Source organism: Colossoma macropomum, unplaced genomic scaffold (genome assembly GCF_904425465.1).
Source record: "Colossoma macropomum unplaced genomic scaffold, Colossoma_macropomum, whole genome shotgun sequence".
NCBI classification, from domain to species: domain Eukaryota; kingdom Metazoa; phylum Chordata; class Actinopteri; order Characiformes; family Serrasalmidae; genus Colossoma; species Colossoma macropomum.
This window is the reverse complement of record NW_023495456.1, coordinates 3,032,648-3,051,048: the sequence shown is the minus strand read 5'-3', so window position 1 is coordinate 3,051,048 and position 18,401 is coordinate 3,032,648. Positions and strand designations below refer to the sequence as shown.

General features: G+C 43.0%; 1 protein-coding gene across 1 annotated transcript; it reads left to right on the top strand.

Annotated features, from left to right (window-relative positions):
• Positions 1-5,529: 5,529 nt before the first annotated feature.
• tpbga (trophoblast glycoprotein a) lies at positions 5,530-10,998 on the top strand. Its single transcript, XM_036562608.1, has 2 exons — positions 5,530-5,957; positions 8,000-10,998. The coding sequence occupies exons 1-2, from the start codon at positions 5,707-5,709 to the stop codon at positions 8,847-8,849; spliced, it is 1,101 nt and encodes a 366-aa protein (XP_036418501.1). The 5' UTR covers positions 5,530-5,706; the 3' UTR covers positions 8,850-10,998.
• Positions 10,999-18,401: the final 7,403 nt, after the last annotated feature.

Genomic DNA, 18,401 nt, shown 5'->3' with positions numbered 1-18,401 from the left:
GGTGGTGAGCTGATGGTCAGCTGATGGTGATAGGGAGCTGATGGTGATCTGATGGTGAACTGATGGTGATGGTGAACTGATGGTGATGTGATGGTGAGCTGATGCTGGTGGTGAGCTGATGGTGTAGGTGGTGAGCTGATGGTCAGCTGATGGTCAACTGATGGTGATAGGGAGCTGATGGTGAGCTAATGGTGATCTGATGGTGATAGGGAGCTGATGGTGAGCTGATGGTGAACTGACGGTGAGCTGATGGTGAGCTGATGGTGATAGGGAGCTGATGGTGATGTGATGGTGAGCTGATGCTGGTGGTGAGCTGATGGTCAGCTGATGGTGATAGGGAACTGATGGTGAGCTAATGGTAAACTGATGTGATGGTGAACTGATGGTGATCTGATGGTGAGCTGATGCTGGTGGTGGGCTGATGGTGTAGGTGGTGAGCTGATGGTGAGTTGATGGTGATCTGATGGTGATAGGGAGCTGATGATGAACTGATGGTGATGGTGAGCTGATGGTGCTGTTTATCTTTCTGTGCTGTGAATATTTTTGTGTTTAGTCTCAGCAGCAGAACCGGCTGTAACCCGAGATCCCGCGGTCAGGACACCAAATCCGTTACCATGGATCCCTGTCAGAATCAGATCCCTCCATTGTTCAGAATCAAACAGAAACGAGCTGAGCCCCTCCACCCCCGCCCCCTCTCTCTCTCACTCTCTCTCACTCTCTCTGTCTGTCTCTGTCTGTCTCTTTCTGTGTGTGTGTGTGTAAAGTGCTCTAAGTTGAATGGGTGGGGTTGAACTACTGTAGGCTGAATGGATGGAGCTAAACTGCTGTGGGGGGAATGGGTGGGGCTAAACTGCTGTATGCTGAATGGGTGGGACTAAACTGCTGTAGGCTGAACGGGCGGGGCTAAATTTCTGTAGGCTGAATGGGCGGGGCTAAATTTCTGTGGGCTGAATGGGCGTGGCTAAATTTATGTGGGCTGAATGGGCGGGGCTAAACTGCTGTAGGCTGAATACATGAATATATGTAAAGGTGCAGGTTTTCGTGAACGCTTCATTCAGAGTGGGTGTTTTTGTATTTCAGTCTCTGTATACAGACTGTTTGTACTGAGGAGTGAACAGTGAACTGTATGTACTTCAGCAGTGTTTATATACATTATACACTCAATTATTTTTTATAAATAAATTGGCGAGGAAATTTAGTTTTTGCAGCTGCCTAACAACTGCCACACACTGTCTAAAGATTACCACACACAGTGTAAAGACTCCTAAACACCGTCTAAAGACTCAGCACCATCTAAAGACTACCACACACCATCTTAAGGCTACCACACACTGTCTAAAGCAACCACTAAAAGGACCATATTAAAAAATCTCAGCAAATCTGTGGACCAGCTGCATTTTATTACATTTTTACTTATTATTTTGCCACAACCCGAACAGGACATTGTTTATTCAAAATCTGCCAAAACTACAACAGCAAAACAGCCACTGAATACTTATTCATAAATAATTCTAAATTAAAATTAATTGTTTTAGGTAATTTCTGCCTATTTGCTTGAACTGGACACCAGGCATCTTTTCTTTGTGTGTAACTGCTGGCCCACAGATTATCGTTGGGGGTCAGAATGCACACTATGTTGTAGTGCATGCCGGGGACTGTAGTGCATCTCAGGGTGAGACGGGCTAATAAGAATAGAAGATCAAAATACTTTCATGGGCCTGACTTGGCCCGCAGGCCTTGTGTTTGACACGTGGGGTCTAAAGGCTACCACACCTTGTCTGTAGGCTATGGTTCACTCGACAGGAAACTCCATGCAGTGGTGTGCAGCAGCCTGTAGCCAGGATTGCTGTATTTTGTTTGTTTGTTTGGGGTTTTATTTGAATATTTTATAAATCTTATTCTTAATCTTAAATCCAAACATTAGATTTGACTGAGAAAGCAGTTGCTTTTGGTCTGTGTGGTTGTCAGTCGCTGTGTTTGAGTGCACGCGCAACTGCGTCCGATTGTTCGTTAGCAAGTTCAGTATCTACACCATTGTGTGACTGTGCTGTGAGTTTGAGGAGCTGTGAGAGAGTTAGCGGTCAGCATTAGTGGTCAGTGGTAGTGGTTGGCATCAGTAATTGTCAGCATTAACTGTAGTGCTGGCTGATTTAAGATGATTTTGGAGACTGTTTATTTGTGTTTTGCTGAGAGTTAGAGCAGCTCTGCAGGACGAGCGACTGGGCTTTGCCTGCTTGAGTAGCTGCACCGCTGACCCAGTTGCCCGTGATAAATGGTTGTTGGGGTTCAAACAGATAAATTAGTCGTTATAAAGAGCAGAGTGTATTTTTATGTTGTCTCGCTCACTAAAACACGTCCTGATGCAGCGTTTAACACTGTATCGCTACAACCTCTCTTTTCTGAACGGTTCAGTCTGAATGGACCACTCGACTGAATCAGCACTGACACAGTCAGAACACTGTTTAATAAAACAGTGACGTTTTCAGATCTTAGATATTTACAGTGATTCTGTTCTGATCTATTTAAGGCATTAATTAGTTACAGTAATAAACTAAATATATACACAGTCATCATTTATAGGGTTCTTTCCATTGTGAGGAGTCTGTCCTGAACCAAACCCCTAAACTTACACTTCTGAAAATAATACTTAGATTTATCAAGAGTTTATTTGAGCCCCGCCCCTGCATGTCAGAGCAGGAAGTGAGGCTGCATCCCTGTCCCTCCTGGCCACATGGTGAGCAGTTAGATCCCATTGTTTTGAAGTAAATGAGTCCCAAAGTCTGAAAATCAGTGTGGAACATTAAGAATCATCATATTTTCTGCAGTTCAGCACTTTTTAGTGTTTTAATGTAAAATATGCTGATTTTCTGTGTGAACAGCTGTTCAGAGCTGTGTTTGCTGGTCTGTACTGGCTGAGATTCTGAACTCAGAATGAGCTAAAACTGTCACTGAAACAGACACTACTGAAACAGACACTACTGAAACAGACACTACTGACACATTTGGTACAGTTTGGTAGAGTTATTATCGTTTTGGCTTGTTCAATCATTAGCTTTAATAAAATAAAGACAATGAATGTATAGAGTCACTCAGAGTAGGATTTTAGTGTAAAGTCTAAGATGAGTAAACGTCCCAAACATGTTTCAGCTCTGACCTTAATTCTGGTCAGTTCAGTGATTTGTATGACAGACTGTTGAGTTTGGCTGTGTTTCAGTGCCGTCTGCTTCATGAAAACTGAGTGAAACTGTGAGCTTTTTCAGGAGGGCGATATTAAAGATCGGCTGATCGGTGAATCCATGAAGAAGCTTCTGGAATGTGGATTCCTGCAGTTTAACTCTTCACTGCATTATTCTGCTCCGACTGAGCGGTGAAGAGGTGAAAGAGCCTCACGCTCAGCTCAGCCCCTCAGACGCTGACGCTTTACTTTCTCGCATAAAAACTCTTTCACTAACAAGTAATTTCACTTATTTCTGTTCAATAAAATAATTATCAAATAAAAATGTCTTTCTTTATCAGAGTGGAAAATTCTTTTGCAAAAAAACCCGAGAGCTGCGTTTATCTGCTCATCAGCTCATCATTAACCTTCCTGAGCGGAATCAGGAGAACCGCGGTTCTACATAACAGAACTTAGTACAGTCTGGGCCTTGCTTGGTGATTGAAACCCTATATAGTAATTAAGCATAACATTAAAGGAGAATTCCACCCAAATTTGTGCATAATTCAGATGTTGAGATGTAAACAGAGTCATTGAGAGTGGTTTGACATTAAAGGGCCCATATGCTACATTTTTTATACTTTATTTCTTCTATCACTCTTGACAGTTATCAGGTGTGATGAACCAGTCATAGTTTACTTTTACATGATAATTTCCAGCCTTTCTTCATCCCTCACAGTTAAACAAGCTGTGTGCGTTAGTGTGCCTTTAAGACTGATATATGTAAATGAGCTCTGTTCTGATTGGCTGTCCTTTATTGTAACTAATTGTGGAGTTAAGTTGCTGTAAGCTGAATGTAACATATACAGTCTCTCTCTCTCTCTCTCTCTCTCTCTCTATATATATATATATATGTAAACACCAAATACACACTAGTGAGCACACACACTAGGAGGCAGTGAGCACACTTGCCAGGGCACTTCAGTCATGTACTGTCGGCTCTGGGGATCGAACCAGTGACTTTCTGGTCACAGGGCCCTAACCTCCAGCCCACGACTGCCCCCTGCGATGTTTTTGTAACATCTCAGAAACAATTCATTCAAAACAGGCTGTTTTTGCAGTTTACTGTCCATATTTGGACTGCATGGACTGAGAAGTGAATATTATGTTTTATGTACTACATCAAATTCTCATAAAAGTGAAGAAAATTCACTTTTCCATAAGACCGGCCCTTTAATCCTCTCCAGCAAAGATGAAAAGACCCATGAAACCCAGACATCCCAGACTCATGTTGCCAGTTTCTTGGACCCAGACTGAGCCCAAAACAAGAATTTCCAATGCTGATTCATCATTTAGTCCGAGGCCTAAAGGGGAATTCCACCAATATTTCAGCATCACTGCATGATTCAGTGGTTGAGATGATTCAGTGGTCTGAATGTAAATGTGAAGGATTCCTTTGCGGTGGCTGAGCTTTTAGAGGTGGACGTCTGGTTCCTATCACCACTGCTGTGAACAATTTTGACTCTAGAATGACTTTATGTCTGAGTCCCCACCTTTAAAGTTTGAATTCCCAGATCCAGATTAAGCCTGAGTCCAGACTTAAAAGGGCTTGCATTGCAGATACTTTAGACTGGACCTGATCCCAGTCTGGGAAACCAGCTCTTGGGGCAGTGGTCAGTAATAAACATCAGCCTGAGTGCAGTAAGTGTCTAAAGGACTGAGGACAATAAAGCCTGAGCTCAGATAGTCGCTTTACAGTCTGCATTTGTGACACTCGGCTGTCAAAAGACAAACTGCATCTCAAAGAGGCTCAGACAGCTTTAATTTATTAGCTATTGTCCTCCGAAAGCCGCTGGAGTCCTGCTGTGTTCAAAGGGAAGAGGGGGAGAAGGGGGGCGGGGACAGAATGGTGGTGGTGGTGGGGGTCTTGGGGTCCTGCCATCCTCTTCTTACAACCTTAGAACGGAGAAGTTCAGAAATAAACCTTCTTATTGGAATTCTCCGTTCCACCTTAAATGGTGTAGGCTGAGGCGCTAGAATGTAACTGCTGCACCATTTAAGGTGGAACGGAAAATTCCAATAAGAAGCTGGCGAATAAGGAGCCAACTTCATCCCATAATAATCACTGACGGTGCTGCACACTTCATATATTATATATTTATATATATATATATATATATATATATATATATATATATATATATATATATATATAAAACCATTATTGATTGATTAGTTTATTGATAATCATTATAATGTCTCTTTAACTCTCTCAGTTCTTTAACTCCCTCCATCCGGATGAAGCTCGTGGCCCCTCCTCCCCTGTCGACTGTGGGGCGCGAGGCTGCTTTAACTTCATTGTTCAGCAGCGCTCGCGCTTTTCTGATGTTAATCAAAACCCGGCCGCCTCTGCCTGCGCGCGCACACACACGTGCGAACGGAGAAGTTCACCTAAAACCTAGAAGCCGAAGTGCTGGAGTTTTTCTGAGCGCAGGATGAAACAGAAACGCTGAGACGCTTTTTAGGCTCCTTTGTTCAGTTTTTAAGCGAAAATGCTCCAGTTTGGAGTCCTGCTCCTCCTCCTCGCTCAGCCCGCGCGCTCCTCCTCGTGCCCATCGGGCTGCGAGTGCTCAGAAGCGGCTCAGACAGTGAAGTGCGTCTCGAAGGAGCTCCGCTTCGTCCCGGCCGGGATCCCCGCCTACACGCGCAACCTGTTCATCACCGGGAACCGGATCAGCCGCCTGGGACCGGACAGCTTCGCAGGACTGGACAATGTGACCACACTGTCACTCAGCAACAACAGGTAAACGTCCATCAAGGGCTTTTAAAGGGCCAGTACCGCCGAATAACTGAAATAGCTGAACTCTCTTCACTGCTTTTCGGGTTGAGAGTGTATAAACTGTGCTGATATGATAGAACAACATACCTGACACTTTATCACGGATTTGATGATCACTAAATAGATGCCCATGCACTGTCACTTTAAAGTAACGAAAGGGGAATTCCACCCATTTTCCAAAATTTGTGCACAGTGGTGGTGATAGGAACCAGGGGTCGCCATGACTACAACACAAATATAGACATTTTATTCAGGCAGTGAATTCATAACCATTTCATGTAGGAACTTTCTGTGAGGGAGCTTTTAGAGGTGGACGTCTGGTTCCTATCACCACCACTGTGAACAGTTCTGACTCTAGAACGGAGCGTTTCACACCAAACCACTCTGAACGACTCTGATTACATCTTAAACAGTTAATTATGAAGGAATTTCAGAAAATGGGGGGAGTTCTCCTTTAAAAGCCCCTCGAAACACACCAACAGTGTGCAAAAATATAACTGCAGGAAACAATAAGCTATATTTATTTGAGAATTAATCATTTTGGTTGCATCACATTTTTCTCCAAAGCGCACATGAACAAAAATGAGCTGCTCAGCTTTTTTCTTGTAATTAATATTTTAATTTTGTAAAAAAATCATATTTACCTTCTCATATCGGCCCTTTAATGTTATTTTGCAGGTCTGTTTTTCACATATTTTTTGTGACACTGTCAGAATATTTGGGTGGGGGTGTGGGGGTGAGACTATGATCCATCCCTGATAGCACAGGTTCATACACGTTGTGTCCTGACTGTAATTTTTAGGGACACACGATGACGTTAGAATCGTATCAGTATTGGTAGATGTTTGCTTAAAGGGCCGTAACATGAAAAACTAAAATTTGGTGTAGTGTGTAAACACGGTTACTGTTTACCTCACAGCTCGTGCACGAGAGCTAAACCAGCAGAACAGCCTGTTTTAGATTCATCCTTTTTGTGATGTCACATATTTACATATAACTGCCTATTCAGCCTACAGCATTTTAGCCCCGCCCACTCAGAGTTAAAGTTATAAGGAGTGTTTGAGCTCAGACTGCTTTCTGAATGAGACAGCCAATCAGAACAGAGCTTATTTACATATATCAGTCCTAAAGGCAAAGTAACAAAACCAGCCTGTTTATTTGTAAGTGATAAAGAGAGTTTACTTAAAGTGAATTATGAGGTTTTTGGTTCATAGATGGATTAGATGGACAGATAGATAATTAGATATCTTTTATGTCTCTTTTTATATATCTAAGATATGGTGATACTTAATATACGGTTGTATGCAATAGTTTTGATGCCCCAAATTGTTGTTGAAGTTAAAAGCACAACTACTGTTTAATTGCTAAATTTAACATATTTGGGAAAAAAAAAACAACAAAAGTTTTGGCTGTTTTTGCTTCTGTAACGCTGCAGTGACCCTCTGGATTAATAAAGTTCTGTTCATCTGTCTTTCCCAAAAACTTTCTTAATTAATTTGATTCAAATGACCATTATCTTCTAAAATTTAATATATACCTGTTGGCATTTATTACATACATAAAATGACACACAAGAGCTCAGCTGTATACAAATTTACATGATCAAAATAATGAAATATATGACCAGTGTCCTTCGGGATCAGTGAAGATCTATCGAAATATTCATGTTAGGCATTTCTTAGTGCACAATAACACTGGCAGCGTAATGTGAGTGTTGAAGAAGTGAGTATTTACATAGATGTGTATAATACTGCAGCACAGAGAGTGAGAGTTATTGATCTTATTAATAATCAGCGCAGCAGTCGGAGGTCAGTGCTGCCGCAGGCGTAAGGTGACTCATTATAGATCACCTACATAAACCCACACAGTCATCATAAATAGACCTCAGGGGGGAAAAAAACGAGAGAAATGTGGTATATCAGCCCTTTAATTGCCCCAAAGAGCTTGTGCGTCTCTCCCCTCCTACAGCGCAGAGCAGAGTGATGATCCTCTTTTTCTCTCTGCAGAATATCTGAGGTGGCGTCTCACACCTTCTCCAGCCTGCGCAGCCTCAGATCTATGGACCTGAGCAGCAACCAGCTGGCGCTGATCCACCCCGAAGCATTCGCGGTGCCGGGCCGCATGCTGAAGGAGCTGAATCTGAGCAGAGCACTCTATAACCACTCCTCCGTCATGGACCTGGCCACCTCGCTACGCTGGAGTGGCCTGGAAGGCCTGCAGAGCCTGGACCTGTCCGGCAACGGGCTGATCTACCTGCCCCCTCGCATCTTCTCCCACCTGAGCGGCCTGCGACGCCTCCAGCTGGCCAACAACTCCATTGTGTCCGTCTACAATGAGACCTTCTCAGGCCTGGGGCAGCTGGAGGAGCTGGATCTGAGCCTAAACGCCCTGAAAACCTTTGGAGACGAGGGCCTGGCAGAGCTGGAGCGCGTTCCCGGGGCGAAGCTGCACCTCGGGCAGAACCCGTACACGTGCACATGCGGGATCGAGCCCTTCACCGCCTGGCTGAACACGTCACGGGCGCGTGTGGTGGACGTGGAGCGACTGGTCTGTCTGTTCCCCGTGGAGCTGCGCAACACCTCCCTGCTGGTGGGGGGGGCGCTGGCGCTGGGGTGCCACCGGGCCGGAGAGGGTGATAACCTGGCCCTGCAGACGTCCTACGTGTTCCTGGGCATCGTGCTCGGCTTCGTGGGGCTCATGTTCCTCTTTGTGCTCTACCTGAACCGCAAAGGCATCAAGAAGCGCGTCTATGACATGCGGGACGCCTGCAGAGAAGTGTGGGAGGGCTATCACTACCGATACGAGATCGATTCCGACCCCCGACTCTCCCAGGTCTCCACCACCGCGGACATCTGATCTGGACTCAGCTTGGACTCTTTTGATCCTGGGCTCCTCTAAGCTCCTGGGCTTGTTTTCAATCTGGAGGAAATCAGTGAAAAACTCTGTGTCTTGTGTAAATATGAACGTATTCTTGTTAAAGTAGGATTATTATAGGATTTTTCCACTCTATGAAAGCATGCACTGCCTTTTCTCATATTCAGGAGCCGTTACAGCGAGCACACTGCAGCCTCACAGTGACCGGGCCAGCTGGTGGACTGTCCACTTTAAAATAACAGCAACACTTCACTGAAGGGCAGCGTTCATAAGGCTGCAAGACACCTACATTATAACTGACATAAACCATTATAGACGTTTATAAAGGCTTTTTCCAGAGAGCATTAGTCTAAAATGACATGAGAGCTGAAACACTTCGGGGGATTTTTAAAAGCAGGCTTGATGGACTTCATGGCCGCAATAATAGGTCAAATTTCTTCACCTAAAACTTAAAATTGCAGTTTCAAAGTAAAAGTGATGAATCATTATCCTTATCATTATCATTGGTTAAAGCAGATAAGTGACACTTATAACTATAAGCTTGAATAAATGTTTACGCAGTCAGTTATACTGAAAGGTTAATGAATGCCGCCCTTCAGTAAAGCGTTAGGAGACAAACAGACGCTTCCAGCTGTCCATTACGTCCACAGTCTGAGTACAGATAAGTGCCTTTGGTCAACTAGAGACATCTCAACCATCACGCCATTCCGTCCAGATCTGAGAGGCGTTTACAGTCTTTAAAGCAGAGCTGGGCGATATTGTGAAAATATAACATCGCAATATTTCCACGATATATCACAATATTTATTTTTTCAGGTATTTGATCATATTGTATTGGGACATAATTTATCACGATACAAAATATCGTCATATTGCCCAGCCCTACTTTAAAGGGAACTGATTGTTCTCCAAACACACTGATTTGGCCCTGAGAACCGTTCTAATGCATGCTGTCGCCGCATGTTCCTCACAGAGCCGCTCAGCACTCCGTCCCTTTGCCTGCAGGGAGCCCACGAAGAATGCGGCTGCCTTTCTCTCCACGGCATTCCAGCTGGAGGATAACCTTCTCCAAAGCTCTCCGCCTTTGTGCCGGATAAACGGGGAGAGAGAGAGATCGAGAGAGAGACGAGAGAGAGAGAGAGAGAGAAATGAAAAGGAGGATCTTTCAGGGAAAAGGAGCCAGCTGCGGAAATCTCTGCTCCTCTTCTGTTTCTCTCTTTTTTTTCCCCTTCGGAAGAAACTTTGCTTTGTTTTTATTCCTCTCATTTTTATTGTCAGGATGATGAGAAGCAGCCCTGGACGAGGGTTTGCTGAAGACGGCGGTCGGCCACTGGCCCTTTGAAGGCCCGGCCTGGCTCGGCTCCTCCAGAGCTCGGCAGCTTTTTCTGTTTAAGGGACTTTGTGGTGATAAGATACAGATGAAACCAGGGGGCCGCCTCGCTTAAGGGTCCCCTTCCCTTTTTCTGAGTACAGCAGCCAAGTGCACTGTAGTGGGCCCTCCAAACGTGTACCTGATGTTCTACAGAACCAACAGCGTGGACAGAGAACGTGCACAGTGTGAAATGTCTTTTTAAAATGGGAATTATACTCTGCTCACAGAACTGAGGCGATTAAACCCTGAACCACAACACAGTGCTTTAAAAGCCCTTTAGTGCAGGACTGGGCTGGAGGAGCGTCCAGAACCCGACCTGGGCCACTTTTCTAAAGTCTGTTAGCACAAACGTTACTGTAAGAGCGTCACTTTTTTAGAATTCTTACTGAGAATATTTATCCGTGCCTGATACTCGATGCCATAACAGCAGGGCTGAACGATTCGGGGAAAACATCTAATTGTAATTATTTTGATCAATATTGTGATTACAATGAAAATGTGATTTATGTTCTATAAATTTGCCAACAAGACCAGCACGTCCACATTTTTGAACACTGACTGCAGCGTGACAGACTGTTCACAAACTCTCAGTTTTTAGGTTAAATTTCACACTGAAAGGGGGTTCTACCACTTTTTTCCTAAATTCTCCATAATTCTATGTGTGAGATGTAAACAGAGAGATTCAGAGCGGTTTGGTGTGAAATGGTTCAGATGTCTTTACCGTGGTGGTGATAGGAACCAGGGGTCGCCATGACTACAACACAGATATAGACATTTTATTTACTATCCAGAACCACCAGTGAACCTACACGAGTCTTCTGAGTTTATATGGAATGTTGATGATGGAAAATAGTGGAAAATCTGAAATAATAAGTTTTCTTTGGGGACTATTTTGCCTCACAGCGCCCTGCATGTATCCCTCCACCATGAATGGAGTTTAAGTTCTCTAAACTATCATAAAACAGTGTCTCAGTCATCAGGCAGTGAATTCATAACCATTTCATGTAGGAACTTTCTGTAAGGGAGCTTTTAGAGGTGGACGTCTGGTTCCTATCACCACCACTGTGAACAGTTCTGACTGTAGAACAGAGCATTTCACACCAAACCACTCTGAACTATTCTGAACGACTCTGTTTACATATTAACTGTTTAATTATGCAGAAATTCAGAAAGGTAGGTTGAATTCCCCTTTAAAACTTGTTGACAAAGTTTAATGTTGCACAATATAATTAAAATTGCACTGTTTGAATTGTGAATTTGATATAAAAGCACTGAATCGTTCAGCCTTTCATAACAGTCTTTGCAAAAATCTTGTCTTCCAGAATTTGCTGTTGTAGCCCTTTAATATTTTCATAATTAATACAAAACCATCAGCGTGCAGTTCATCCACTACAGCTGAATGTGTCCAAAAGAGAACGTAAGGAATCCTGCAGGTTCTCAGATGGTCCCAAATTTTCTCCCAGATCCGTCTTCATAAGTTTAAGGCATGGTGAGTGAACAGTCTGAACGTCCTTCCTTACGGGCAGAGTTTCTTCTGCATGCTTAATAAAATTTTGAAATGTAAAATTCTGCCTGTGTGTCCTGTTGCTTTGTAATGTGACTGTTTATCTTTGGTTCATTCTTTTATCTGTTCCATATTTATAGATCAGCACGCTCACTTTGATCTTTCTGGGTCTAAAACTGAGGAAACTCACCAAAACAAGCCAGAAGATAAAACTGATACCTCAAATAACATCGGTGCTGCGTGAGCACAGTCCACTCATTGTCCTGCTGTTTGGATTCGACTGTGTAGTTTTCAAAGTAAACCGAATGAAATCAGATATTTACATACAGATAAGAAAACAAGTGTGCAGCGCCGCGGAGAACCGGTCAACTAGCTCATGGTCAGTGCAGAGAAAGGCCTTTGTCTGCTCTGCGCCGAGACGCCTTGTGATAGTAACTCGCTCCGCACTCGTCCACAAAGACTTATTATCCTGTCCTGACACGACCGCGGCCAGCGGGAGAGACGGAGAGCCGACTCGCGATTCGATTCAGACTCGTGAAATTTCAGCCTGAAAAAACTTGGCCGGTTTCTTGGCCGTTTTCATGGTGTGACTCTTCTTAGGGGTTTAAAATATTTTGTGACCCCCTCTTTGTCAACCAGCACCCCTCCCAGCCCCCCATTCACACACACACACACACACACTCCAGTGTACACATTACAGAAATTACATGATGATCAGACAGTCGGTCTGCTCTCTTACTGGACTTGCACTGGACCAACTAGCCCTTCACCTCAAACCTCAGACACAGCCTAAAATTTAGTAGCCAGTCAAGATGCCCCCTTACTGATGAGCTCAGCCAATAGAAATTCAACCGCTTTTGCGGCCTGTAGGTGGAGCCATTCAGCAGAGCTTGTATCGTCAATATAATTTTCTGTGTGTTGAGATGGTTTGTGTCCTGTAGCTCCGCCTTCACGACCCCCAGGTCAAGAATCCCTGCAGCTAATGATAACACCTTTCATTTCCAGCCTCTTGTGTGCAGGTCAGTATTGCAGCACCGTGTTTTGCTGTTCTCCTGCAGCTCCTGAAGCTCGGAGAACTGAAAGAGAACAGCAGTGCAGTAATAACTGCACACAGGGCAGCACAACTGACAGGCAAATTTACACGCGTAAGACTAGAAATGAGAAGTGATGCTCTCCGTCTTAGACATCGGCTGGACTTTTAAAAGTTGTGTAGTGCACACTCAGCTTTACTAACACTTCAGCTGCATTAGCTGTTGTGCTACCTAACATACTTACTATCCAAACCAACTGTTTCAAGTGTTTCTCTTCTCTGTAAACCCTGTATTTAATGTGTGTAGCACTTCATTTCTGTCGCTCAGCCTGAAGGTGTTTCTGTAATTAAAGGCTCTTTATGAAGCCGTGTTGAATGACTGACGCGCAGAGTCGCTCACAGAAGGCTGGAAACGAAAGGTTTATTGTCAAAATTTGACTTCATTTCTTCTAGTTTTGTTGTGACGATGAACATCAGGCAGAGCTAGATAATCACACACGATGAGTTTCTGCGACAAAAAAGCTCTCAAACTCCCAGATCTCCCCCCGTTATCATGTGATACAAACAAACCTGAACTGGACCTGTTTGTGCTTTATTGCAAGAAGTGCAGTGAGAAAACACAGACTGGGTTGAGAAACGCTGAAAAGATTCACTACAAACCGGCAGCTGACGAGCGACTCTGCGAGTGTTCAGTCTCCACACAGCATGAACATCTCTTTTTTCACTCTCTTCCAGCTCTGTCTTTCGCTATTGCCTGATTCACTCGTCCAGTTAAATTGCTGACCATCTTAATTATTATATCGATTAAGTATCAGAATTCTTCTGATCGTTGCCAAGCGGATCGGAAGACTAGAGATTGACTCGTTTCTCCTCTCACACTAGAGGAGCTACCACAAATTTTCGTCCCACTCCCACAGAGAATCAGCACTATTTGTCCCGCTCCTGCCCGCAGTCCTGTATAGCTGGCTTTTATCTTTGTTATACATGGTTAAAAATGACCACTGTATGCCAGACTGGCCTTGATTCAGCTTTATTTTGTGTATTCACCTTTATTAAGAGCTCTGACTGCCGCTGTGCTGTTTCTGTAGCCCACAAGCATTTTGTGTGGCTGGTTGCTTCTATTTAGAATTAGTTCAGAACTTCTATGTAGAATGATTAGTATTTCTCTGTTAGATATTATTTTATACGCTCATTAGATTGTTATTAGAATATGTGTTGTCTCACTATCTAACCACCTGGAAATGAGTGAAAATTAACCCTGCGCCCTAAGATACTGTGGTGGCTCCTGTGGGAATGCAGACCTCTGTCTCTCACTGTCAGATCATCTGCACCGCCCATCACTTCTGATTGAACTCCTGTTCTGGAAAATTGATTGAATCAGAAGAAGCAAATCTGGGTTAAAATCAGGCTAAAAGTCGTGTAGCTCAGCTTAAGTCACAGATCACATTCCTTTAAAGTGTATTAAAGTGTCAGCTGGATTGTTGCATTAGCTCATTATACACAAAGTACAGACTAACCAATGGTCTCAAGTAGATTTCCTCTAAACACCTGCATGTAGCTTCATTTCTGAAGGTTTTTCTGTAATGAACAGCTCATTATTTAAAGAACGTGTTGAACCTGACAGACCCTCCACTAAAGACTCAGTGCTGGACTCTGAGTCATGTGAAGTGACCTGTGAGCGTCTCGTTCATCGGGTTGGGTGAACTCTGTAAGAGAGCTGCTGTCTCTCTCAGTGAGAACACCTCGGAGAAGGTCTATATGGAGGAGTTGTTGCCGCGTGTCGTATCCGGCGCGTTAATTCCTGAGACAGGCGTATTTTTATCTGCTTGGACGGGGGAGTGCTGTCAGGAACTTCATGGGTCAAACTGAATAATGGGCTCCGGAGTGGACACTGGAGGTGTTCTATATCTGAGTCTATATAAGGCAGCAGTTCTGAAATAACCCTCATCTCTCAGTTTAAGTGTTTCAAATCATCTTGAAAGTCTGACCTGGCTTAGCCCCACAAATGTAGCCAAATATTTGGATTTAAAGTGTGTTATTAAGTTAATATATATATATATATATATATATATATATATATATATATATATATATATATGCTTTTTTAATGTGTGAACGTCACACAGTTGAGGTTTATGCTCAGTATGATTTTTTTTTCTAGATGCGATTTTTATCGTGTTGGAACCTTCACATCAAGTCCAGTGTGTTTTTTACACACTCTGAGAGCTCATAGAACGGAAGAGGAAGAAGAAATGGATTTAATGAGTATTAGTGAATGAGCACTACAACTAAAGATGGATTCCACAAGATGTTGGAAATATTGCTTTGAGATTCTGGTCCATGTTGATATGATAGCATCATGCAGTTCCTGCAGATTTTTCTGCTGCACTTTCATTCTGTGAGTCTCCTGTTCTTCCACATCCCAAAGGAGTTCTACTGGTTTCAGGTCTGGTGACTGTGAAGGCCACCGAAGAACACTGAGTTCACTGTCATGTTCATGAAACCAGTTTTAGACTTTTGCTTTGACACGGTGCATCATCATGCTGCAAGTAGACATTAGAAGATGGTAAATTGTGGTCATGAAGGGATGAAAATGATCAGCAACAACACTCAAACAGGCTGTGGTTTTCAAGCAATGACTGATTTTTATTAACAGGCCCAAAGTGTGCTGACAAAACACCCCCCACCCCATTACACCACCTCCACCAGCCTGGACCGGATTCATGAGACCAGACTAGGTTTTTCAGTCTTCAGCTGTCCAGTGTTGGTGAGCCTGTGTCCACTGCAGCCTCAGCTTTCTGGCATTATCCTCTGCTGTTGTAGCCCATCCATCTCAAGGTTTGATGTGTTGTTCGTTATGAGATGCTTGTCTGCTCATCACAGAGTACAGAGTCATCTGAGTTAGCATAGCCTTTCTATCAGCTCAAACCAGTCTGGCCATTCTACGCTGACCCTATCATCAAAAAGCCATCTCCATCCACAGAGCTGCTGCTCACCAGATGTTTTTTCTTTATTGCTCCATTCTGAGTAACTCTAGAGATGCTGTGTGTGAAAATCCAGATCAGCAGTTATAGAAACACTCAAACCAGCCCAACAATCACCCCATGGTTAGAATATGATTTCCTGTATTCTTTCCTGCATCCTTTATCATAGACACTCATGTGACTAACGGATTGCAGCTGCTGGTTAAACAGGATTTGTTTTTACCTTTATTTTTATTGGAGAATCTGGGTTTACATAAAATATGATGCTTAAGAATATAAAATCATTGTGAAGAGGAAAAGAGGAAGGAAAATAAAGGCACTATAAAGAAAAGAAAAAAACAATGTTTCATAGTGTACAGTATGACATCACTGTCTTTAACATTTTGCCTGTATTGTCTTATACTCTAAAGAGAATTCCATAAACCTGTCAGAAAGTCAGTCACCTTTTTGTCCCAAATTCCTTCTGGGGTTACTCCAATAATATACACCAGTGGGTCTGATGGAAAGTCAGTCTTTAAATGGCATATAATTCTTTGAGAATTCAGTCCAAGTATGGCTTTAGTTTTACTCAGAAATTATGAATATGGTCTCCAATCTGACTACAGACCCTCCAACTCAGCTCTGAAGTGTTTTTACCATATTTAGAAATGACCAAGAATGGTTCATTTTCAGTTTCCATCTGAATTCTGTCTTTTCTGTACTTTCTCAGAAACAGGCTTTCATATAAAAGCACAGGAGCCAAACATGTGATACTGCACTGGTCATATGTTAAGTATGAAGTTTGGTCACGCTTTATTTTGATGGTCCCTCATAGATGATCTACAGATACATTAGGAACAATCTCTCTGGCGATGGTTGATTAACAACCCTATTAATGTTCAGGTGAGGTTTAGGAGTAGCTGAGGGTTTAGTGTTGAAGTTAAGGTTAGGTTTAGGTTTAGCTTTAGATTTAATAGAATCAATCACTCTCAACTTCAAGTTCATATGGATGTAATATATTATAGGAATGAATGTTAGTTAAAGCCAGACTGACCATCTCCAAAGCATCTACAGAGGACCATCAGGTTTGAGCTGTGAGTTGATGATCCACCCTGCCTGTCAGTGCCTCTTTTAGTAAATCAGCCTCATAACTTTATAACGTTCTCCCATCTCATCTCCCCCTGATTCCGCAGCTGTGGCGGAGGGTCTTCTCAGGTTCAGTGGAGGCCGATCTGAAGATTTTCATTAGTTTTTCATTAGTGACTCCGGCTTTCAGAGCAGACGCAGCTCTTACAGACCCCCGCAGTCTCTGAAAAGCTCCCCGTGTGCAGGATTATGGCAGCCTTGTTAAAACCAAAGAACATTTTCACCCAATTAGTCACAACGTCGCGATTTGTCTGACGAGCTAAAAATGGTGTTTACACGCATTGTCTGCTCGGACGCCTGAAGATTAATGTGTTCTCCTCTCTCCCCAACAGCCCGACCTGCTGAACACACAGAATAACTCAGCTTCTAATTCTTTCTGTTGTTTTGACGTCAGTGGCTGTTTAACGAGCTCAAAGCCGTCGCAAAGGAAGGAGAGCGACCGCTGTGCTGCTCATCCAGACATCATTCTTTCAGATTTTCATTCTTTCAGGCGGCGGTTTCACTGTTAAATAAGAACGCCCTTCTGCTGCGCCTTCTCAGAAATGTTCCTGTGTTGCAATTAGTCTTTTATACGAAGTTCTTTTGTGGGTTTTTCTTTTTTCATGTAGAAAAACATCTTGGCACCGTTAAGCGTGTTTAATGGGTATGATAGAAAATATGACTTCAAACGTGGATCCAACATCTGCAAAGGATTGAAGATGTCAGAGGAAAAACCCACAACAGTCATCAGCATGACGACAGAGACCTTAGTGGCATCTGACTCTCTGCAGGGTTCGAGGAGCGCAGAGGGACAGACAGCTGGAAGCCTTTTGTTTCCCTCACCAACCACTTTTTATTCGTCCCAAAAGCGCTCTCTCCATCTCTCTTTTCTCTCTGCATTTCAGTCAAATATCACATGACTTTAGATCTGGATCTATGATGCTAAAGCTAACAAGTAACGGATGCTTATACCCCACAAATTAGCATACTAGCTTTTTCTCTCCATTATCACATAATGTTCCATCTGAAACAGGGCAGGGCTGAAATGGAAAAGTATGGAGAACATATTCACAGTACAGACAGGAATCTGTGTTCAGTCCAAGTTACATTTTTACATTTTTAGGATACTTTTAGAATAATAACCCACTAAAGAAGAAGAAAATCAATTCAAAAGAAACACCTTCAATTCTTGTTTATTATCTATTTTAGAATCAGTGCATGACATGTAGCAAATATGCTCATTAGACAAACTCTAAAGAGAGCCTCAGTTAACAGCTTCCTTTATTTTTTTATTAATCTCAGCGTTACTGAGCTCTGCTAAAGCCTGAGTAGACTGATAAATCAATGTGATCAGTTATTAATCTCAGTGTTACTGAGCTCTGCTAAAGCCTGAGTAGACTGATAAATCAGATTGTTCCGTGTTCCTCACCAAGATGTATTCTAAATATATTCTAAACATTTTCTGAATGTGTTACTTTTTATGTATTGTAGTGGGATTTGTGACTGAATACATTTAGGACGTTCAGTATTCAGTATTCAG

Bases quoted from the DNA above. Each gene is read 5' to 3' on its own strand.
- tpbga (XM_036562608.1), top strand. From the start codon at position 5,707: ATGCTCCAGTTTGGAGTCCTGCTCCTCCTCCTCGCTCAGCCCGCGCGC. The intron at 5,958-7,999 runs GTAAACGTCCAT...TTCTCTCTGCAG, and splicing joins CTGTCACTCAGCAACAACAG to AATATCTGAGGTGGCGTCTC.